Raw genomic sequence first — 25,342 nt, forward strand, 5'->3', positions numbered from 1 at the left:
ATGGATACTCTAGTTCTCATCCTAATGCATTTCATGTGCCAGTGGACAATACTGACCTCATTTTTAAAGTCGTATTTCTGGGATATGGGAGAACCACCCTTTTCTGTCCCTTTCCTTATCTCTGCCTTTTCTTCTCTGTCTCCATCGAGGCTCTTCTTCTTCCTCCAATCGGTTAAATGATGGGTGTCCCCAAGACCACTTCCTCAGCTCTCCTCCTTTCTCAGTCAAGACTCTCTTTTAAAGCAATCTTTCCCATGCCTCTACTTCCACTAGGCCTGGGCAATCTAAAACAGACCAGCAACACAAAAATGGAAATCATTACCTTCTCTTCAAACCTGCTTTGCCTAGCCCAGAAAACAGTACCACCTTTTGCAAAGGCACCTCAGCTTTCTAGTTTAGCATTTTCTCTTCTTCTGTCTTGTCCTCCATATTCAATCAATTACCTAGTCATACAGATCCTGCCTTGTACATGTCTCTGAAACTTTCTCTGCTCTGCCCTAATCATCTTATTATCTTCTCCTTGGAACACTATCCCACTTATCTTCTAACTTGTTTCCCTACTCATTTTTTCTTTATTTTTAATGGGCTCTCAAAAGGATAATCCTAAATGCAAACGTGCGCCTGTCATTCTACTAGTGGAACAAATAGCTTCATATAGTCAAGTCCTTCTCAACCGGGTTCCTCAATACCCTAAAGCAGCCATTGTAACATGACAAATCGACTTATCTTTCATGCATCTGGAATGGTATTAGCTATGTATCATCACTGGGAGAACTGAAGAAATAGTTACTTAAATCACGTTCTATGCTCTGTAGTTCAGATGAGGAACCCTGGTTGAGAAAGGCTGACACGGGTTCCTGTTGCCCAGCCTCCATCATATCCTGCTACTTCTTCACACACAGCCTGCCTTCAAAAATGGGAGGCCCCTGTGCTCTTTTACACCTGTCTGTATTTGCAGATGCTATTGCTAAGGCCTGCCATGCTTTTCTTTTTCCTGTCTACTCTAGGGCTCCCGTTCACGCTGGATGTTCACACAATACTTTCGTTGGGAGCTTCCTTGGACTTTGCCAAACAGTCCTTTCCATGGTCTTCTTTACACACGTTTAGAGCTCATCTTACAACATCATCCAGGTTTACTCACATATCTGTGTGCTTTACGAGAATGTGAGCTCTGAAAGACATCGCCAGCAAAATTCCTGAAATACAGTGGATATAAAGCAAAACTTTTTTGAGAGAACCATAATAAATGCTTCTTTTCTCCTTATCCCCAAAACCTGTGTTAGAAACTCAAATTATTGGAGCTCTATCCATTATTTAAAAAAAAAATCAGAAACCAATATCACATTGATGTTAGAAACAGTTGCAAGAAACCCTTGAGTCACCATGTAATGACTCCTCTTTCTCAAAGGAACAGATGGAGGGAGAAACCCATGACAATTATTCTTAAAATGAGTTACACCAAGATCTGTGCCTCTTTTCCAGAAGATAACTAACATGTGGCAAAAAAAAAAAAAAAGGAGGAAGACGTGTAATACCTGCATAGACCTTGCTATAATTCCTTTTAAATATCATACCCGTTTGCTGCTCTAAGTTCCTGTTACAAAAAGGAGCAAAAGTTGTCCCTCGCTGTGTAAACAAGGCAAGAATTATGATTGGATGCCACAAGCCCAAAATTTATGCTTTCAAGAAAGCTATAATAAGGATCAGAACACACCCCACATGACACAGTTGCCTGGTCATGCCCTCAGAGCATGACTGTTGGCGGAGAGGAAACCCCTCTGTGCCATCCCCAAATACAGAGAATTGCACCAGCTCATTCCACACTGGAAGACATCTTATTTCTGGCAGAGGCTATAAGCAGTAGGAGCAATGCCTAATGTGTTGCTTGGCACAGCGAAGAGAGAGAATCAAGGAAATCATAAACACTTTGATTTTCCTTGTCCAAAAACATTCATCTCAATGTTATTAAAAAGAATTAAAGTGAAGTCCAACACAAAGAGGTATCATCCCTCTTCTGGCAGGTTAAAGACTATCACACACTGCTTAATTTCTTATTTAACCATTCTGTAGGGCAAACCTAGATATGGAACCTGTCCTCTTGGACTCTTTCTTTTTCCTTATCACCACACTAAGTATTATAAACTTCTTCATGTCTTTTACTCTATCCATTCTTTCCCATTTCCCTGTACACACCACCTACCAGCCCTTAGACCTGCTCTGGTCTTCTCAGATAGTCTCACCAAATGGATTACAATCCTTCCAATCCTCTCTGCATTCGACAAGACCAATGTTCTCAAAACATCTCATTGAGCTGATCGTTCTCTTGCTCTGAACAACTTCAATGGTCTATCACCTACACATAAAATCCAGTCATTTTTATCTTACACTCAAGGCTCCATTTAATGAGTTCCTACATCTGTGATTTCTTTTCAATTTTTTTGAAGATTTATTTATTTTAGAGAGAGAGAGACAGCGAGCGTGCGAGTGGGGTGAGAGGCTGAGGGAGAGAATCTTCAAGCGGGCTCCCCACTGAGCATGGAGTCCGCCAGACTCTGTCTCACCACTCTGAGACCCTGACCTGAGCCGAAATCAAGGGTCAGACGCTAAACCAACTGAGCCGTCCAGCCACTCCTCCCTATGTCTGTGCTTTTTTTGCTTTTTTTAAAGATTTTATTTATTTATTTGACAGAGAGAGAGACAGCCAGCGAGAGAGGGAACACAAGCAGGGGGAGTGGGAGAGGAAGAAGCAGGCTCCCAGCGGAGGAGCCTGATGCGGGGCTCGATCCCAGGACTCCGGGATCACGCCCTGAGCCGAAGGCAGACGCTTAACGATTGAGCCACCCAGGTGCCCCTACATCTGTGCTTTCATCTCTTTTTTTCTACAGAATTTTTTGTCTTTAACATCCTACTCAATTTACTTATTATGTGTATTGCTTATTGACTATCTTATCTCCCACCTCAAATATAAACTCTACCAGGAAAGCATTTTCATCTGCTTGGTTCACAGACATACTCTTAGGCATTTAGAATAATACCTGGTATAGAGTAGACCTATTTATTAAATACCTGTTGTGAACCTGGAATGCACTCCGCCTGGATTTCAACTGCCTCATTCTAGCCTTCCTTCATATCCTATAGTCAGCACTGACTGTTTTTCTTATGTCTCTTACTTAGGTTCTTCCTGTATTAGGCCTATGAAAGTTCTTCAAAGTCAGACGAAATCTCTCAGGTATAAGCTGACTACTTAGTTAACCGCTATTTTCATTACATCAAGTATTCTTTGGAATAAGGTGGACGTATTTATGTAACTCATAATAAAATTCATCATTTAGTTTTTAAAAAGTTACTGGCCACAGAAGTATTTAACAACAGGGGGTAGAGTGTAATAAGTTCATCGGAATTTAAATATTAAAGAATCTCTTTTGTTCAAAGAACTGACAAAGCTCTGTGCTTAAACTGTGGCTAGTAGGTCTTTAGTGACTAATTCAGCAAACAAATTACCTAAATTTAGAGCCCAATTTGGGTCCCGGCCATTAAGTGGGGATAAAAATCACTTTTATACTTTACTTTTATATTGTCTTTAGGTAGCCTGGTTGCATTTCGGGTGTAATATATTAGAGCGTAAACATTGTTTAGGACAATGACTACAACCATTTGGATTAATGGGATGATTCAACAGCTGACACTAAATTGACCAACGCTAATTTCAATTAGTAGAGCTTCATCAAAGTCTTCTTCAGTGCTGTTGCACATGGTACAACTGAGTGAGAATGAGGTGAAAGCCCATTTCCACAGAGATTAGAAGCAACTTGAGGCACTGTCACCAGCATGTTCACAACTGCACATTCGGCTGATTAACAAAAATGCCTTTTCTTCTGTTGATGGGTATAAAATCCATTGATAATGTAACACAATAATGTATGTTCACTAGGTTTTGGCTTCCTTGGATAATAGTTCTTATATAAACACTTAAGTCATTGATAAAGGTCAAGTTTATCAAGTTTTGATACTGAAGAATAGATTTAACATGATTGATTTGATTGTAGTTAGCCAGGTATTCTGTGCTTCATTTAAGCTCGCTGTTAACTCCTCAGCTGGCTGAGTTCACACTGGGGTGTGATGAGCCCTTGTAATACGAGCAGAGTGAAGTGTTCTGGGTGATGTGTGGTAAAATATCAGTCTCTTCAAGTGAACATGCTTATTGCATGGATTTAGCTGTTTTTACCTAAACTGTGACAAGCAAAGACATCATTTTAAGGAAAAAAGTAGCAAATTAGTCCATGCCCTTCAGGAAATAACAGTATCCTAAATGGGTCATATGTTTGTTATGAAATTCACTTGAAATTCAGCTGTTACAATGTAACTGTGGTGAGAAACTCCAATCATACCTGTATCACCAAAAACATAAATACACCAAGAACTTAAATATAATTAATAATATGGTTAATAATATTTTTTTCTACATATATTTCTTTTTCTCCTACTATTTTTTCAGTTCGTCTCAGGCAGAGACCATCATGCTTATCTATGAAGATACTTGGGGAAAGGTCATTTGAGGCAGAGGAAAGAGATGCTGCCAATATGGGGGCCTCCTTGACTTGCTCAGAAAGAGTAAGAGGCCACCAATGTATTTGGAGCTGAGTGTGAGGTGGAGAGGGCAGAGGCCAGATCCTACAGGGCCCTGAAGGCCACTACAATGGCTTTTCGTTTTGGGGGTGAGTGAAATGGAGGTTTTGAGCAAAGCAGTGCCATGACTAGAATTACATTTAGAAGGATCATCCTAGGTGTTGTGATGAGACTACACTGTTGGGGGTGGGGGAAGGACGGAAGCAGAATCAGGCAGCTATGGCAGTAATCCTGGTAAGAAAAAATGGTGGCTGGGATTGGATGGTGGCAGTAGAGGTGGTGATAAGTGGTTGGATCTATGTATGTTTTGCAGACGGGCAGAGCCAACAGGTTTTCCTGACTAAATGAATATAAGGTAGAACAGAAAGAAGAGTCAAGAATGACTTTAATGACAAATGACTGGATGGATGAAGCTGCTGTCAACTGAGATTCAGATGACTGACATGAGATTAGCCAGGCTTGGGGGCAAGATGAAGAGTCCAGTCTTGGATGTGCTGAGTATAAGGGTCTGAAAATGTTTTCAAACTATACTGCCGAGTCTCAAAATTTTTAGGAGATTATTTTTATCAACCATAAGTTACACTAATACTTTTATAATTAGTACTAACATTTGTCAACAGAACAAAACAAGATCATGAAACCAGATAGTGAGGGTTTAACTGCCTCATTTCTTTTTCATATCTTCTAGGAATAAACTATTATCTCTCAAGTAATGCAAGATCAGCACAGAGCAGCTGAGGCTGGGCTCCTTTTGCATATTTACTGCTGCATACGGGACCTGAAAGGTACTTAGGAACATAATTGTTAGGACCCAAAAGGTTTTTGCCTCTAATAACCATAATTTGTAGAGTAATTCAAGGTCAAAGTTTGTTGTTATTCCTGTTTTTAACAAATCTATTCATTTAAGTGTTACCATAACCCCAGGATGCCTTAGAAAAGAAGAGATTGAGGCCCAAAGAAACAAAGTTAATCTGGACAATAGCCGGATCATAGCCAGAAAGTAACAGAGCCTGGTATTACACTAGGTCTTTTGATCACAAATCAGTGCTCCTTCTGCTGTACCTTCCACCACCTCCCAAAGTCCTTAATTAACACATATGATAAAGTAAAGGCTTCAGTAGCAAGTCCTCAAAGACATAACTGATGAGGAGTGAGACCGGGCTCAAGAACGGTCATTTGAACCCAGCTGTCGATCTTTTTTCCCCGTTAGCCAGAGGGGGACCTTAGGCAGGGGTTTTGCCCATCTAGTTAATTTGCTAATGAACTGCTTTTATAATCCACCCTCTTTTTTTCTCCCTAAAAACAATCGCATGGTGCTTTAACTGGTTCTGTTTGGGAGTGTTGCTGCTTGTGGCACAGAGACATAGACAACAAGGAAAAAACACAACACAAAGGAAAAAAAACCCCATAAGTCCTTTACAACCTCTGATAAAATCCTCACTTTCCCCCTCATTATCTGTGGGACCTTGGGTGAGTTCCCTAACCTCTTCAGGCCTTATTTTCCTTCTCTGTAAAGTAAGGATAAGAGTATTCACCTCCCAGAGGTTTGTGAGGACGGCATCAATCGACAACATAGAATGCTCATGCGTGAGCCTCTCCTTCACCCCAGAGAGCCCCTTTGTTTTTCTTCATTAAAATCTCACAGAAAAGACAATTAATGTACTACATACCATAAAGTGAAAAAAGAAGCATCTTACATTAAAAAAGAAACCATATCCACTGTAGGTACCTAAGTAACACCTCAAAATTTCTCGGTACGAAAATTCAAATATGCCTTGTATACATATTATAAGGCAATACATACATATTTTAAGACAACTGATTAACATCGGACTTAATGCCTAAAGAAAGCTAGATCTTAAATGCAAAAATTCAAACATCCTTTCCCTGTCTCATATTAGCTATAACATTCTCTGTTAATGCGAAATATAAAACCAGGAGCAACACCCTTTGGCTATTAAACAGAGCAAGGAAGAACTTCTCCCCATGGTCTATCCACACAAATCACTGAATTACTAGATTTTAAAGACAAAGTCATTGTCAGATGAATTCTGGGCTTGGAAACATCCAAGTTGAATGCCAATCTGAAGTTCTAGGTAAATCCAGCAAATGCTTTGCTTTAGTACCTAGCATGGATAAACTGCCTAGAGAGGGGATGGCAAACGTGTTTCATCCTAAGTGCCAACTAGGATCAACAGCAGAAATCCAAAGCATTGCCTACGGATGCATTAAGATGTACTAGGCTTTAAAGAAAATTGTGCCAGGATCGATCTGCAATGTCTGCCAAGGATGGAGAAGTATGTGGTGAGTCTACTGGCTGGCTATTAGTCATCCATTTCCAGAATCATCTGGTCTCACCAAAAGAAAAATTAACAGCAGCTAGCTTATTACTAGATATTAACGATCACATGACTATAACAGTGAAATCCCTAGACATCTAAGCAGCATACAAGTGTTTTAAGATATAGGTGACAAGCCATAATCCAATTTCTTTTCCACGGGCATGGCAGAGTCAATGCTATGTGCTCATAGGCCATTTCCTTCTCCTGGATTCACAGCTAGTCTTCATTTCCCACCTTCTCCTTGTGACGCCACACAACAAACACATTCCATTGTGCTCTTGTCAATGGAATACAGGCTAAATGATGTCCAGGCCTGGATGTAAATCTTCCCCTGCAATACTGCCCCTTCGCCCCCACCCTTTTTTGTCCTCCTTCCTCTGGCAGATAAATGCATAGAATCCAGTGAAGGGCTCAGAAACCCTAGGTGATAGAATCCCTAGATGGAAGGAGCCATCCACAGCAGACTGAGATGCGGGCAAGAAATAAAACTTGTATCAAGCCACTAGCTCTTGGGATTCCCAACAAGGTAGTTCTGTTTAAGATCAACAACCACAGTATCATGCCACATACTCACAAAGATAAACCATGACCCGAGCAAAGCAAATCAGAATTCTTCCCCATGAATTTGTAAAACTCTAGGTCTAGGAAGAGAAAACTCCTTTCTCTTGGCCAGGCTGTGGTGATGTGGGACTGGGAGCGTTATCCGCCATGTTTCCAGACTCCCTGAGAAAGTCAGCTTGTGAGAATGAAGCATGCGCTCGGCCACTATTGTGTGAAATGGAGGCAAGAGAAACAGGAGGTGGGGGGAGAATCCTAAGCAAGCACCAGAAAGGCCTAGTTCACCCTGCCTTTCCCTCAGCTTGGTTACAAGGGCCAAAGTGATCCTGTCTTTGCCCAAACTAGTTTGATCTATAGTCCTGTAACCCATAATCAAAACAGTCATGATTAATATGGGTATAAAGGAGGAAGTGAAAAATCCTTCAATCCACAGATAACATTCTGGCGGATACTCTACCAAAATATGTATCATGAACATACACATCAGTAATTAAAAAAAAAAAAAAGAAAGAAAATCAGATCATACCTGATAAATTGGCTTAACATGTCAGATAAACTTTAACAACGTCATTTCTCAAGGTTGCCCAGTATCATATTGTTTGGAGACACCACCATTTTTCAAACAGGTATTTAGGTGTATTCAATTTTGTATTCCTACATACATTGCTGCAACAAACACCTCTGAACGCATACTTTTCTGTATTTTGCCAATTATTTATCAGAGATAAATTTATAGCCATCAAATTGCTGGGATTTTTAAGAGTTTTGAGTAATACTGCCAATTTTCCCTCCCAAAAATGTGCACCAATTTAGACTCCTACCAATTGAGTGCCCAATTTATACTCTCCTTTGTCCATCTGAAAAAGTACAGCTGAACTCAACTGAGGAAGCACTTCTTTTTGAGTTCACAGCATCACTGCATGAAATGACTAGCACAGTCCGCAGAAGGGCCAAAGTCACTATATTCCACCGAGATACAGAGAACAGACCCTTGAGAGAGTAATGTGACTGCAGCACACAGTTCTCCATAAAATGCAATAAAGTATAACTAAAAGTTAAGTGATTCCTTTGGAACTATGATGAGCTCCCTGGTGGGGAAAAAAAAGTACAGAACCACAGAGCACTGAGGAGATGCAGGTGGTAAACAGTGGGTTCAGCCTGGTCCTTAGCACAGCCTCACATCAGCTTTCCATGGACCTGTCCAAGGGTGCACTCACACTCATTCAAGGCAGAAAAAACCCAGAATGTTAAATGTTAAATGCTTAACGAAGAGCCCAGAAAAACATGAACACACTGCAACCCTGTGAAGGTAGGGAGACAAAAATAACAAAACTTTGTTAAGCCATGGTCTGTTAGGTCAGATGATGGGGGATCTGTAAAATGTACACAGTCTGGAGGTAATCAAGTTGACAGTGGGATTTTAGGAAGTTCTCTAAAATTCTATTTCCGCTTTTAAGAAAAAATAGTAAAATATTTTCTGATTTTTTAATACTAAAGGAAAAGAATTACAGAGGATGATAATGCGGAAATGACTAACTTTGGAGAGAACAGGAGAAAGAAAATTTTTCACCTGGATATTTCCTTAACCTCAACTTTAATAACATCAGCTTTTTTCTTGGGCATTAACAGGCTAACAAACCCAACGAAGTATGGCATAGGCGTACTTAGATACACTGAAGATACACCGTGATTTGGGGGGGTTACTTTCGTTTTTTGTTTTGCATTAACAGTTAAGCCTGATTATAAAATTCTATTATTTCAGTGGTGATAGTTAAGGAATGTTATAAACTACATCACCAAGTAATAAGACCAAACTAAATGGCCTCTAAAGTTCGTTTAGTACACATTTTTGTCAGTTAATAAATTTTTTTTATTTCTATCCTTATACTAAGAATATTTCTGAATTTGCTCAATGCATACAGTCAGTCACTGGAAGGGAAGGTGTTTTGTACCTGCAAATTTTATGCTTCTACAGAAACTGTTACTTTTATTTTTTTTATGATGTTATATTAGCCACCATACAGTACATCATTAGTTTTTGATGTAGTGTTCCATGATTCATTATTTGCTTACAATACACACTTTTTAGAAGACTTTCAACTAAGTTACATGAGTCCGTAATCTTTTTAGTCTTCACTGTCACCAATGGCACAGGCAGCGTTCTCCGGTGTTAGCTCCATGACCCAAGAACCAAGCAACAGACAAGGTGGAAAAGACAAAAAGAGGTCAGGCTGCCAGGACGCGTCCTGGAATGCCATCAGGGACTGCTTCCTGACTGTCCACTGTGTCAGAAGTGCCCTGGGTTTGGTTTGCATTTATGGTGAGTTCGAATTCAGACTATTAAAATACGTGTGTGTGTGTGTGTGTGTGTGTGTGTGTGTGTGTATGTGTGCATGTATACATTTAAATATGTTTACATTTCTCACATGACTCACACAGGTATTTCCTGACACCACTACAGCAATCAGAACTAGGTGAACAAGGCAATGGCCCATCAGGGCACCTGCTCAAAGAAGACAGATAAGAATTATTCAGTATTGGGGCGCCTGGGTAGCGCAGTCATTAAGCGTCTGCCTTCGGCTCAGGGCGTGATCCTGGCGTTCCGGGATCGAGACCCACATCAGGCTCCTCTGCTGGGAGCCTGCTTCTTCCTCTCCCACTCCCCTGCTGTGTTCCCTCTCTCGCTGGCTGTCTCTCTGTCACATAAATAAATAAAATCTTAAAAAAAAAAAAAGAATTATTCAGTATTATCCCATACAGAATGTATGATTTTGCCTCTTTGGGACTTAGATTCCTCATCTGTGAAAATGAAGATTCTCTCCAGCCTAGCAGGCCCTCTGGTCCCAGTTCACAATTCAGGTCTTGGTTAACATTCTTGGCCCTCTTAAATTCAGTCTTCCAGTAACCTTTCACTTCTTTAAATTCCTAAAATGTGTCTTGTTCCTTCTGAACCTCTTCTTAGAACAGTGTTCAGCAGCTCCTGCCTGCCCTCACCTAGGTAGTCCACTCGTTCTTCAGGTCTGGGCTTAACCATCACTTCTGTAAGGTCCCTCCACTGGAGTCTTCACTTCCCCTGTGAACACTTAATTCTTCTTGAGCCACTTGTAATGATTTCTTTCATTTTCTGTCTCCCCTACTAAGGTGCCAAGAGCTGTATCTTGTTCACCATGGTATCCTTTCCTCCTGGAACAATTCCTGACATTTAGTAAATACCCAAATATTTGTTAAAAGAAAAAATAATGGCACTGGGCTAAATAAGTTACAGAAAGCCTTAATACTGAAAGTAATTTCTAATTTCTATGAACAGGTCATTAAAAGCCAAATTAAATATGCTAACATTTATTGCTCTCTTTGCAAAAGCGAAACAACCAAAGTTTTAGCTTAAGCTTGTCCCCCTCTCCTCAGAGCTTTTCTAAAACCTTCATATTTCTTTTTTTTTTTTTTTAAGATTTTATTTATTTATTTGACAGAGACAGCCAGCCAGCGAGAGAGGGAACACAAGCAGGGGGAGTGGGAGATGAAGAAGCAGGCTCATAGCGGAGGAGCCTGATGTGGGGCTCGATCCCAGAATGCCGGGATCACGCCCTGAGCCGAAGGCAGACGCTTAACTGCTGTGCCATCCAGACGCCCCCAAACCTTCATATTTCTAATGGTAATATTATCATGTTAGTGAATAGCATCAACATAAATATACTGAATATCATTTTAATGAAAATTAAGAGTATATAAATACTTTGAAATAATGTTTTTCTTCCATAACTATCCCTACCACTCATAATGTATGTATACTTGCAAACTATAAAGTGGATACTGAAAAACAGTGCTACCTAAGTGTATCCAACTCAAAACTAAAGCAAAGGGTACACACATATACACACAATAAACGCTAGTGAAGAATTTTCTCTAATATTAACCATCATCTATTATCTAATCATTGATGATATGCACCAAGAGAAATACACATCTGCTTTAAATCCACAACCAAAAAAACTTTTCATATCAGGGATATAAGTTTCCCCAAATGCAATTTTTTAAGTAGGCTCCACGCCCAGCATGGAGCCCCAACACAGGGCTTAAAGCCCCAACCCTGAGATCAAGACCTGAGATCAAGAGTTGGACACTTAACCAACTGAGCCACCCAGGTGCCTCCCTATATGAAATTTTTATCATGTCATGAGGATACAAGTGTGGAAAGATTATCAGGAAACGTGCAGCTAGGTACATTAAGCAATGTAATATTTCTTTTACTTGCTTGTTTTCCTTCAATATCACACTTCTATGCTTTCAAAACCTTGAGAGAAAATGATCAAGTCTCACTCCTTGCTCTTCTGCAAGGTTAGCAAGTAAAAGTAAAATCTTCATTTTTTAAAAATTTTATTTATTTATTTGACAGAGACAGAGCAGAAGCAGGGGGAGTGGCAGGCGGAGGGAGAGGGAGAAGCAGGCTCTCCACTGAGCAGAGAGCCTGATGTGGGGCTCGGATCCCGGACCCTGAGATCACGACCTGAGCCAAAGGCAGCCGCTTAACCAACTAAGCCACCCAGGGGCCCCAGAGTAAAATCTTTAAAGAAAAAGTTTATAAGAACAAAAAAAAGGTGTGAAATTTGGGAAATATGAAATCTGTAATAAAATCATTCAGCAAATGTTTACCAAAACCTGCTTCCATTCTGTTCCATGTTAGGGATAAGAGAGCCTCAATGAAACTGCAGACTAGAGGAAAAAAATTTCACTAAACGGGATCCCACTGCAGCTCTGTGAGTGATATGACAGGAATACATGCATAGGGGACCACTGAAGTCCTGGCGAGGAATGACTAAAGCTAGGTACTAGAAATGAGATTTTAAAAATATATTAGAACACAGACACAGCATAAAGGCCCAGAAGCAACACAGAGGATAGTGAACCTAATGAATTTCAAAGTTTCTCAGGAATGAACTGTGGTGTGTATGCGGAGTGGCGGGAGAGAAAAGAAGAGTGGATTGGAAACAGGCTGCTTCCAACTCTAGCATACAGAAAAAACCCACACCTGATAATTTAGATAAATATTACTAGCATTCTTCCACTCATTTGGGTGAACTCACAAGAAAATAAAAGGTAATCCTCAAAGCCAAAACAAAGAAGATGCAGAAAAACACATGGTAAAGTGATACAGACAAGAAGGCTCCTTGAGGCCAGGTGTTTGAGTGGCCAGAAGGCTTAGATTTTAACAGCCCAATGGGGAAGAGAAAACAAGAAGAAAACTTTGAGACTAAGCAAGGTGGCAAGTTGGAATAAAGACCTTCACAGAAAGCTGGGACCCTCAAAAGGTTACTCCCTTCGTAAAATCAGTAGAAAAAAACAAAAACAAAAAAAGAACACCTTCCAGCAAAGGAAGACAACAGAAAAGCTTGCCCACTTAGTCTAGCTTCTGGGGAAATGAAGGGGAAAAGAAGAAATCTCTAGGGCTTTTGTAATCATAGCTTTCCTCTTGCCCAAGTTTCTGATTCATATTTAGACTACATATTCACACTCTTCTATTCAAAACCTTCAGAGCCATATGTGTTCCAGAATTTATGACTGTTCAGATTTTACAAAAATAATATGGGACATACACTAGATATTAAGTAACACCCCAGTCTAATCTGGACAGCATACCACAATACAACAATATTTCTGTAGTTCAACACATAAACTTTCATGGTAGGGAGTACAAATTTTGCTACCAAATGATTTACAAAAAAGAATTTTGGTCTTCCTTTTAGACTTTGAAATTATGGACCTAGACTTGCACCAGATGGGAAACTCCAATAGCAGAAATCAACTGAAGGTGCTCCCAGGAGGGCAGCACTTGTGGGATCCGCCAGAAGCATATACGAATCCTCTCTAGGTTATCTTAAGTTCTTAGGATTCCTACAGATGAAGTCCAAAATTACAAACACACGAGGAAACCTTTCATGATTGAGGGTCAGGCAAAAACAACAGCAAACACAGAGCTTCATGTAATGGATCTATGAGATACAGAATATGAAATGAATTGTGTTTCAAATGGAGAAAAAAGAGAAACTAATATTCCTTACATTTTTGAGTTCTTCTGTCATCCAAAAAAAAGAGCAAATTCGAAAAACTTCAAAAATGAAAAATATAAGTGAATAAAATTAAAAACTAAGGATGAGTAAAAGCAGATAAAACATAGCTAAAGAGAGAATTAATAAACAGGAAGTATCTGAAAAACAAAGCATGCCAAACAGTAAAGAAAGCATTTGAAACTACAAAAGGTATACTTAGAGATACAAGGATATGATGTGAAAGTTTAGTGTATATATAATCATATTTGAAGAAAACAAAAAAGAAAATGGGTGTAGGACACAATCAATAATAAGAAATGCTGAAAATTTCCCAGACCTGATAAGAGGAATGAATTCTCAGATTCAGGAAACCCAACAAGTTCCAAAGAGGATAAATAAAAGAAAGCTACATCTAAGAGGAAGGAAAGCTTCCAAATTCATTCTATGAGGCCAGCATTACTCTGATACCAAAACCAGATAAAAACACTGCAAAAGAAGAGAACTATAGGCCAATATCTCTGATGAACACAGATCCAAAAATCCTCCACAAAATATTAACAAGCCAAATCCAACAATACATTAAAAAATCATTCACCACCATCAAGTGGGATTTAATCCTGGGATGCAAAGTTGGTTCAGTATTTGCAAATCAATCAATCAATGTGATACATCACATCAACAAAAGAAAGGATAAAAACTGTATGATTGTTTCCATACATGAAAAAAAAAAAGCATTTTGCAAAGTACAAAATCCATTCATGATAAAAACTCTCAACAAAGTAGGTTTAGAGAGAACATACCTCAACATAATAAAGGCCATATATGAAACCCACAGCTAATATCATACTCAATGACGAACGGAGAGTTTTTCCCCTAAGATCAGGAACAAGATCATTTCCACTCACCACTTTTATTCAGCATAGTACTGAAAGCCCTAGCCGCAACAATCAGACAACAAAAAGAAATAAAGGCATCCAAATTAGCAAGGAAGAAGTAAAACTTTCACTATTTTCAGATGCCATGATACTATATATAGGAAACCCTAAAGACTCCACGAAAAAACTACTAGAACTGATAAATGAATTCAGTAAAGTCACAGGATACAAAATCAGTGTACAGAAATTCATTGTATTTCTACAGAGTAATAATGAAATAGCAGAAAGATAAATTAATAAAATAATTCCATTTACAATTACGCAAATAATTAAGTGCCTCGGAATAAATTTAACCAAGGAGGTGAGAGACCTGTACTCCTAAAACTATAGAACATTGACGAAAGAAATTCAAGGTGACACAAAGAACTGGAAAGACATTCCATGGTTTTAAAGAATAGTGTTAAAATTTCTCTACTACCCAAAGCAATCTACAGATTTAATGCAATCCCTATCAAAATATCAACCGAAGTTTCCAGAGAACTAGAACAATCCTAAAATTTATATGCAACCACAAAAAAAAAACCCCAAACAGCTGAAGCATCTTGAAAAACAAGTATAAAGGTATCACAACCCCAGATATCAAGATATACTACAAAACTGTAGTAATCAAACAGTATGGTACAGGCACAAAAGTAGACACATAGATCAATGGAACAGAATAGAGAGTCCAGAAATAAACCCATGACTATATGGCCAATTAATCTCCAACAAAGGAGGCAAGAATATGCAATGGGAAAAAGACGGTCTCTTCAACAAATGGTGTTGGAAAAACTGGACCACTACATGCAAAATAATGAAACTTTCTTACATATACACAAAAATAAATTCAAAATGGATTAAAGGACCTAAATGTGAGACATGAATTCATAAAAATCCTAGAAGAAAGCACAGGCAGTAATTTCTCTGACATTAGTCATAGTGATATTTTTCTAGATGTGTCTCCTGAGACAAGGGAAACAAAAGCAAAAATAAATGATTGGGACATCCTTCTACACAGCAAAGGAAACAATCGACAAAACTAAAAGACAACTTACTGAATGGGAGGGGATATTTGCAAATGTCATATCCAATAAAGGGTTCACATCCAAAATATATAAAGAACTTTTATAACTCAACACCAAAAAAAGACAAATAATCTAAATAAAAAATAGACAGAAGACATGAACAGGTATTTCTCCAAAGAAGACAGACAGATGGCCAACACACACATGAAAAGATGCTCAACATCACTTATCATCAGGGAAATGCAAATCAAAACCATAGTGGATATCACCTCATGCCTGTCAGAACAGCTAAAGACAAAAACACAAGAAAGAGTAAGTGTTGGTAAGGATGTAGAGAAAAAGAAACCCTCTTGCACTGTTGGTGGGAATACAAACTGGGGCAGTCACTACACAAAACAATATGGAGATTCCCGAAAATAAAAAATAAAACCACCATATCACCTAGTAATTCTACTACTGGATAATTACCCAAAAAATATGAAAACCCTCATTCAAAAAGTTATATGCACCCCTATGTTTACTGCGGCATTATTTACAATAACCAAATTATGGACATAGCCCAAATGTCCACTGATAGATGAATGGATAAAAAAGACGTGGTGTATATATACACACAATGGAATATTACTCAGCCATAAAAATAACGGAATCTTGCCATTTGCAACAACATGGACGATCTAGAGGGTATAATGCTAAAAGAAATAAGCCAGTCAGAGAAAGACAAATATCGTATGATTTCACTCATACGTGGAATTTAAGAAACAAAACAAAGAACAACAATAACAAAGAGATGAACCAAAAAATAGACTCTTAACTATAGAGAACCATAGAGATGGTTACGGGGAGGGGTGTGAAACTGACGAAGAGGATTAAGAGTACACTTACATCGTGAGCACTGAGTGACGTCTACAAGCGCTGAACTACACTATACACGTGAAACAAATATAACACTATTATATTAACTACACTGAAATTAAAATAAAAAATAAATAAATAAAACTACATCTACATACGCACACACTTCAGAAGGACAAGACAAACAAGATTATAAAAGCTGCCACAAAAATAGAGATTACCTAAAGGCAGGTAGACTCATATATGACTTCGTAAAAGGAACAGAAGCCAAAAGACTGAAATTATCTTCAAAGGAAAAATAACTGTCAATCCAGAATTGTGTATATAAATAAATTATCCTTCAAAAATATGGCAAAATAAGATTTTTTTTTTTGACAAAATAAGAGTTGACTGCTAAAGAGCTTCACTGAAGGATCTTCAAAAGGATACAGTTCAGGAAAATCTTAGGCATAATGAAGGAATGGAGAGAAAAGAAGTGGAGGAGGATTTACTGACATAAACATTGCCTGTGTCAAATAACAATGTCTAGCTTCGGGGGTTAAAACTATGGCAGAATTAAAATACTAGACAACATAGCATGTAAGTAAGAAGTGGGTGATTGGAGTAAGGTTTCTAAGTTTCTCTTTTTTGGGAGGAAACAAAAAGATACTGTTCTACTTTAGACTTCCGGTAGGATATTAAATTTTTCAAGGTGATCACTAAAAGAACAGAAATAATATAGAATTTAAACTTCCAAACTATAGAAAGAGAAAGCTGGAATTAATGAAAAGACTGAAGCAACTGAAAGCAGGGAGCAAAAAACAAGCATGGAGAAGAGCTATGGGCAAATCACCAACGATCGTAACTGTTGTTATAGTGGTGATAGCAGTAATGCTCCTAGTAGGGCAACAGTAGCACCAACAGCAACTGTACGAGTAATAGTTAACAGTAACAGTGGTAGTAATATCCATCGCACATTGGTGCGTCAAGCTCTGGGCTAGGTATTTTACACGCATTATCTCATTTATTCCTCACCAAAGACGAGGTAGGTACTATTACTAACCTTCATTTTACAAATGAGGTCTATTCCTGATCTAAAGCAAAGCAGAGACAGTTAAGGAGGAGATTTCAGAGAGTTTTTAACAACTGAGCATCCACTGAATGTGAGAGATGAGGGATAGCTTTTGTATCCCAACCAACATTAGTGGCTTGGCCAATTGGATTGGCAATGCCTGGCCCCTGACAGCAATCCTATCACTTCATGCATGGATTAAGCCAAAGACACAGAATATCTGACGAATGGTAGACTTGTGTTTGTTTTCTTTGGAATGCTGAACTTCTGTTTCAAGAAGCTTGGGTGTGATAGAGAAACAAGGGACAATAGGTTGGTTGCTGGAAGAGGCCATAGAGTCCAAGGAGAGTTGTGTGTAGGTGGCTTTGTTTGTTGTAAATGGAGATACTTAAAAATGCTTATAAGAGAGACAGAAGGAGAGCTTAAAAATACAGACGACAGAATAAGTGATATAGAAAGTAAGAGAGTTATCATAAAATATAAGTGATAACCCTGGGAGCATAATTAATGATCAGACCAAAAGCAAAACCACACGAAGTAGACAAAGATGCGGCTTCTCTCTCTGAGTAGCCAGGAATGGCACAACACAAAATTTTTAGGAAACATGAGATCCTTCTTAAAGACGCACAATAGAGATTACATACTTAATATATAACATACGTAACTTAAACATAAGCATAAACTTTATGTATACATGGGAGGGCAGGAGGGATCCTCACACACTTGGAACAAATGGAGAGAGAGCAGGAACCCAGTTGTAAGAAGGCTGTGGGCTTCAGGCACAATTCTCTCTCGGGCCTGTGTGTTCACCCAGGTGCTCCTAGGAAGGCTCCATCCTGTCTTATAGCTCATCATGCAACTGACACAGGGTGCGCCATTCTACTAGTCTCCCTTTATGAGAAACAAAACCTAGAGCACCTTACATAAACACCCCAGAAAAAACAGACAGCCAACACTCCCCTTCACAAGCCAACGGTGTTTCTCGGTGAAGAGAAAAAAATTTGCCAATAAGGTGGAACTGAAGAATAAATATTTTTAATAGCAAGAAATTGGCTTTTCAAATTGTTTAACTGAACTATGATTATATTTGAAGGCTTAGTCAGTAGCAAGTGGCTCAGGAGTTGAGTCACCTAAAATACAACTCTGTAAGGAAAGCATCCTAGATCCTCAGGGAAGAGTGTTATATGTCACTTCTGACCTTCTTTACCAAGTACTGAAACCTAGATAAGCTCCAAGAATACCCTATCCCAGCATCAATCTGAAGGGAGGAGGGAAGATATTTAAAGGATATTTATTTGTGAAAAGCTAAGAGATGGATCCATAGCAACTAAGTGCACAGATTAAATTACAAATAAGACTTCAGCAGCTATTTATTAAACATTAAAACTCATATGGCAATGCACCAAAAGTCAAGATTTTAATCTAAAATGCTGCAAACTAATATTGCAATTAAGATGTGACTTTGCCTACTCTGTACATAATTTTATATTTTTTCCATATCTTCATTTTTTACAACATTTAAAACATGGATTTGAATTACCAATTTTATACTGGTTCTAAGAAAGTCTCTGCTAACCACACTGATCACCAAAGGGGGAAAAAAAAAATCTAAAATGACCCAAATAGAATTAACATTATACCATGAAAAAAAAAAGATTTCTCTGAAAATGTGGAAGTAAAAAGACCCAGAAAAAAATCCTCACTTTTCCACTAGCTGATATAAAGTCTGCTTAATTATTTTAAGTCATTTCTAACACATGCTCCCTGCTATTACCCGAGATTCTTTGCCACCCTTCTGCTTCGCCTGCTCCTGCCAACCCCCGAACCTCACAGGATCTCTCTGCCCCTCTCCTGGCATGCTGAGTGTTGTCTGGGAATGTCACAAGACCATACAGCCTGGACCCCTTACAGATTTGCTGTATCAATGATCATCGACTTGAATGCTTTTCCAAAAGTGTATTTGCCCCAGCTCTTCTTCACTGCCTAAAAAATACTATCTCCATCTCTCCACGCTTGGGCTGGGTCTTCTGGTGAAATCAAGGAGGAACAGAGCATGCATTGGTATAGAAGAATGAGAGGGTATACTTAGTCAATAACAAATAGTGAAATGAGAATAAGTGGAAAAAAAGTAGAATATATTTACAGCAAATTAGTACACTTCTCATGTTGAAAGTTACTCTAGTGTTCAGGAAACTTTTATACGTTGATCCAATTAACTTTATTCAATAATCTTTGCCTACTTTTTGGATCTGTGTACCATAGAAAGCTATATTAAGTTATCACAAATATAGATATGGTATCAACTGAATTGGTGTGCAAATAGCATTTCTATATATCAAAATATATTTCATTTATACTAGTCAACCTTAGGTATAGCAAATAAATTTATTGTAATTAATTAATTAATTAAAATTAAGGGTTAAATTTTCATTCTGTTTACTCATAAAATTTCTTGCTTATTTACAGATATTTTATGAATAAAATTAAAGCGGCAGGTATTTTGTGGTAATTTGCCAATATTTGCCTTGAATCAAAACACAGTCCATACCTCCCATTACCTCTACCAGATATTCTAATAAGAAATAAAATCTTGTTTTTTTTTTTAAACAAATATTTATTTATTTATTTGGTGGGGGAGAGAGCGTGAGCAAGCAGGGGGAAGGGCAGAAAGAGACAGAATGTCAAGCTGACTCCCTGCTGAGTGCAGAGCCTGATGTGGGGCTCAATCCCACTGCCCTGAGATCACAACCTGAGCCAAATCAAGAGTCGGATGCCCAACTGGCTGAGCCACTCAGGTGCCCCAAATCTTACTTTTTCTTAATTTGGGAGGACAGGAATCCTTTATAAAATGCCAGTCAGTATCCCTCAAACATAAGATTCAGTACTTGAATCATTTGCTCATTATGTGGCATAAGCTCATTATTAAAAACCCTCAAGAGGTTTAGAATGGGGAAGAAAATAGCATTACTCATAACCAGTTTGGCTTTTCATGAGGTTTGGTTTGATATGAACAGTAATGTCTAGGTTTGAATTTTGATGATGTTAAAGAGGTTTTGTTTTGTTTTAACAATATGGCATATATAGAAATTGTAAAAGCTACTAACAGAAATAACCTTTTACTAGAGCTGCCAAACTTTCCAAGTTTCCCCCTGCAGGTGTTATGTTGGGTCGACTCTATTCCTTGGTTGTTCTTTAATTGAGACACAACACTTGGGTAGATACTATGTGCCTTACTGGATCTTACTACTTTATTACTTGACTTGGGCTATCCTTTAGGCCATCAACTACAAAGCAGAAAAGGAAAAGCAACTGAAATGTAAAACAGTTGTAACCAACAAGGTAAATACTTGCTGAATCCTGGATGTTTTATGTGTTACCAAATAGGTACACAAAGTTACAAGGAAAAGAAAACAAGGATGTACAGGTGCCCCTAAGAAACTAATGTCAAACTAACATTGGTCAAGTGTTTATTAATTTTCATGCGCAAGCAGCAACATTATTATAGTAGAGTATGGAATAAAAGTTTTACGTAATTCAAAAGTACCTTAAGATATATAATCATTATTTAGAATATTAAAAATATTAATTTATTTCAAATTCAATATATAACTGATTATGGTGAAGCTTTTCCGAATATATTTTTCCTCTAAGAAACTCCCTGTTACTGAAAAAAAGGGGAAAAAAATCTGAGATTGTATGTCTAGAGTTTATCTCTGCCTTCTCGCTGTATATAATTCTGCCCCCAGATGTTAACAAATCATTCTTGTAAATGTTTAAATCATTTATCATTAAGTATAATTTTATAAATCACCAGAATTTACAGTAACTTTCCTGGTCTATCAACCTACAGAGGAAAAAAAATCTTTTAAACCAGTACTTTAAATAAATACTATTTGGAGCCCCTTCAGTTAGCCCAATATCCAGGAAAAAAAATCACAAAGCCATAAACTTTAATCTTATTATCTTCCAACCCAAACTCCAAACTCAAAAGTTATACACCAATTAAACAAATAGAAATTAAATTTTTTTGGTCTCAAATCCCCAACTGTACATTGTGCTCTTTTCCTCCCAACTACTATTTAATATTTTCAAAACTAAAACATTACTTAAGAATACTTTAGCACCTATAGGGAACTTAGTTATGTGTCTGCATGTTCTAATAATAGGTGTGATTCACTTTTATAACTGGTGTGTTACTGAAAACCTGTGAATAAATTACTAAGGTAGTCGACTGTTATTTACAAGAACTTCACAAGGAATCCCAAGCAAAGATGCCCTCTTACGATGCATATAAATACAACAATACTTCTATTTTCAAATTTTCCATATCATTTTTCCAGTAATGTGATATCAGACAGTAATGTGATATCTGTCTCTCCATATTCTGCCATAAGGTTGTTTTTAAGTGCAGTTAATTTATTACCTATTCAAAAAATAAAATGTCAAAGAGAAAAACCAATACTTTTCAGTGCTTGTCTCATGCTCATTTTTTTAACTGATCAAATTTAAAATTCTTCATGCATATCATAGAAATTGCAATAAGGGCGTGGGTTGTACTGCTTGATTTCACACAAAGCCATACAAACAGGATGGGTATTTTGGAAATTAAACCATTCAGGCTAATACTGTTCCTTTTCACCTCCCTCTCAATAGAAAATATGACTAAATAAACCACATACAACAGTTAAGTGCAGTGGTTAAAAGCTGCGAAAGTTAATTACCATCCCCGAACCTGTTAAGCAGTAATAAATTAATAATGTAAAGCCCAGTGCCTGGCATACAGTAACTGCTCAATAAATGTTTAGCTATTATGATTATTCACATTAATAATTCAATACCAATTTCTGCTTCATCTGCTTTCTAAATACAGAATCTCCCCCTTATGGTCCACATCTTCAAAATCACCCCACTCACTAACATATGCTGGAGATACTGGAAAACCTCCCACCTTGAAAATTTTTAAAAGACCATCCAGACCTCAAAGATTAAGGTGACTAAATATATAGATATGGAAAAGTGAGTCTTTATCCGAATAATGTTTTAATGAAATGCTTAAATCTGAACATTCTAAGAAATGTATCAATATATTAATCTACCATTTTTATAGCAATGAGCAAATCCATCACCTAGTGCTTTTTTATTACGAGTATTTGCTAGACTGACACATACCTTTAAGACATGAGTCATCTTTCCAGAGTTGGGGAAACTGATGGAAAGATGGCTAAATGATTCAGCATGCTGCAGCAAAATGAGCTGGTCATGAATTTATAATTTCCACTTGTTAGGTGCCCTGGCCCCGGTGGCCTCTTCCACCCTGTACTGCATATATGACACATGATACCATATCAACAAATTTTGTTAAAAATTCCCTCAGGAAAGGAGTAATGGTGTTTTCCCCTCAGACAAGCTTCTAGAAGCAAAATTATTCAATTTTACGACACAACAGTCTCAGAAGGCTGGATAACCCTTACAATGGCCGGCTGTAAGCTTCTTCAAGCTGTGCTTATACGGATAATAGGACTAAAGTCAATTCTAACACTAGTGCCATTTTCTCAGCTGCACAAGGCAGACACTGGGGAAGGCCTGAAGCAAAAGAAACCCAGAAAATGGGCAAAGGAAGCCAGATGGGAAATGGGTATGGCTGTACTTGTGTCTCTTATGCCAACGCTGACCTTTACCAACAAACATCACATCAGAGTGGGTCCTAAGCAGGTCGAAAAGACTGAACAGCAGCTATAGAACGTACTCTGATGTAACCTTAGCTATAAAGAGCTTCACTACAAAGCCAGTGAAAGTCTTTTTCTAAGTCCCTATTTGTCCTTCAATAACAAAATATTTACTATGTTAATCCAATGAAAAATTTATATCAGAAATACATAGATTCTAAACTAGATTAAGGCCTTTTTCCATCAAATAACCAATTTAAGAAAAAGCATTATGAATGAAATGTTTTCTTGTAAAAGTGCACCATCTGGAATGCTGGGAAAGTACATCCATTTTGTGACCACAGCACAGTCATTCTGCCCAGCAGTTTCTGAGAAAGGGACAAAGAAGTGTGCCAGGTTGTGTAAAATGAAATCGCCATTATCTCTGAAGTCCAATTTCCTCATTCAATAGCTTGAATTTATTTCAGTTTGGTGTGGTTACATACAACATACACTCATACACCCACACTCACACACGAAATCTCAGCAACCACACTGAAAAAGAAGACACTATTTAAAAACTATTCAAAAATGTATTTAGAAAACTAGGGTGACAAGTTTGACCTTTTATGATTTCATCTTTCTTATTCTTTTCTTTTTTGGGGTGGTGTATGACTGTGCAACCCCTGATTTCCTGAAACCTGGACAAAAGGGTGGTGTGTGGAGAAAGAAAAAAAAAAAGGTGAAAAGTGCCTAATCCAGAATGTACAATTCCTCAGTATTTTATAGTATTAATACATACGGTATTTTTTTTCTCCACCAAAACCTTGGAGGTCAACAGGAGAAAAAAATGGCTCATACACAAACAAGGTTTCAGGGTTGACCCTTGGCAACACCTCCACGTCTGGAGATTTCGAGCTCAGGGGCAGCCCAGCTGGGAGTTCTGAAAGCTGCAGCATTATCGACAGCAAGCCCAGGCCGCACGCCGGCATCCAGGGCGCCTCTGCCGTGCGCATGTCCCACTTATATAAAAAGATGCTTACAGTCCAGGTGCTTTTTCTTGGGGCCCATCACTTCATGAGTGGTGGCTTTGCAGACCGCTCTCGCAACAGCGGAGCCCGTCACGCTGTACTGAGCGGCAGCGATCCGATCCGTGAGCGTCTGGCCCGACATCTTCTCCGGCCGCGTCTGTCACCTCCTCTTCTGCGGGAAAGAAGGGGAGACGGTCCTGCTTTAAACCCGCAGACCCTACCCTCCGAGCACCCCGGCCGTGCCTCCTCCAGCCGCACGGCGGCTCCCTTCTCCTCCGTCCCCGCCCTGGTACCACCTCTAGGAACCAACAACGCGCTAAGCCCCGCTGGGGAGACGCGATCTAGGGGGTCTTCCACAAGAGCAGGGCCGTCACGGAGCCCTAGCACGGGCTCAGGTCCCAGCCTCGTGACACCGTCCCGGTCCCACTCGCCGTGCCGCCCGCCTCACCCCTCCGGCGCCCCCCCTGTCAATCAGCACTTCGCCTGCAACCTGGTCCCCGCGTGTCGGACCAGCCCCGGCGTGCGTCGGGGTTATTCCCTGGGCGCCGCGCCCACCGGTGCCCACCTCTCGTTTGCCCGCCGCAGCGTTTCTTCCTAGTAGCCCGCAGGCTCCCGGGTAGGAATCGGATACCCAAGCCCTGACCGTTTCCCTCCTCCTCCTCCTCGCGCTGCTGCAGCAGTGGGCTCGTCCTCCCTCGGGCGCGGTGGAGATTATCCTAGCATTGCGCCATATTCTGCCCTCGTCTCCTCTCCCTCCCTCGCCGCCTCCTCCGAAGCCCCGCCAAGGCCCTTCGCCCGAGTCCCCTCCCCTCGCCCCCAATCCCCGCCGCAGGGGCCGCCCGGGGGCTCTGCGGAGGCGCCGGAGTCTCTCGGCGCCTCGCCCTTCCTGGCGGTGGAGCAGAGACGGGCTGACAGCCCAGCCCAGCCCCCCGCCCGCACTCGAGCGCGCCGCGGAGCTGTCACCCAGCCGCTGCCCTTCTCCGCGCCCTAGGATTATCCTCTCCGGATCCGCGCGCTGCCCCGGCGCGGGGGAGGGGGCCGCGGGTACTCACCCAGCCCCAGGAGCGGCGCCTCCCGCCGCAGGATGAGCGGAACCTGGGCCGCCGAGGGAGGCCGCGCCGGGTGGGTGTGTGCGGCCGCGCGCGGACCCGGAGCCCCGGGGCCAGATGCCTCCAGCCCTAGCCCGGCCCCCCGCCCTCAGCTCCGGGGTCCCTGCGCCCGCCGCCCGCGGCCCCAGGAGCCTGTACCCGC

At 39.7% G+C, this 25,342-nt stretch overlaps 1 protein-coding gene across 1 annotated transcript in view; it reads right to left on the bottom strand.

Annotated features, from left to right (window-relative positions):
• SNAP91 (synaptosome associated protein 91) overlaps positions 1–24,233 on the bottom strand; it is a 131,367-nt gene extending 107,134 nt beyond the window's left edge. Inside the window, exon 1 of the mRNA XM_040643706.1 lies at positions 24,104–24,233. Within this exon, the coding sequence (XP_040499640.1) occupies positions 24,104–24,233 (130 nt within the window). The remainder of the gene's footprint in view (positions 1–24,103) is intronic.
• Positions 24,234–25,342: the final 1,109 nt, after the last annotated feature.

The sequence above is a fragment of the Ursus maritimus genome, unplaced genomic scaffold, assembly GCF_017311325.1.
Source record: "Ursus maritimus isolate PB19 unplaced genomic scaffold, ASM1731132v1 scaffold_29, whole genome shotgun sequence".
In the NCBI taxonomy this organism is placed as follows: Eukaryota; Metazoa; Chordata; class Mammalia; order Carnivora; family Ursidae; genus Ursus; species Ursus maritimus.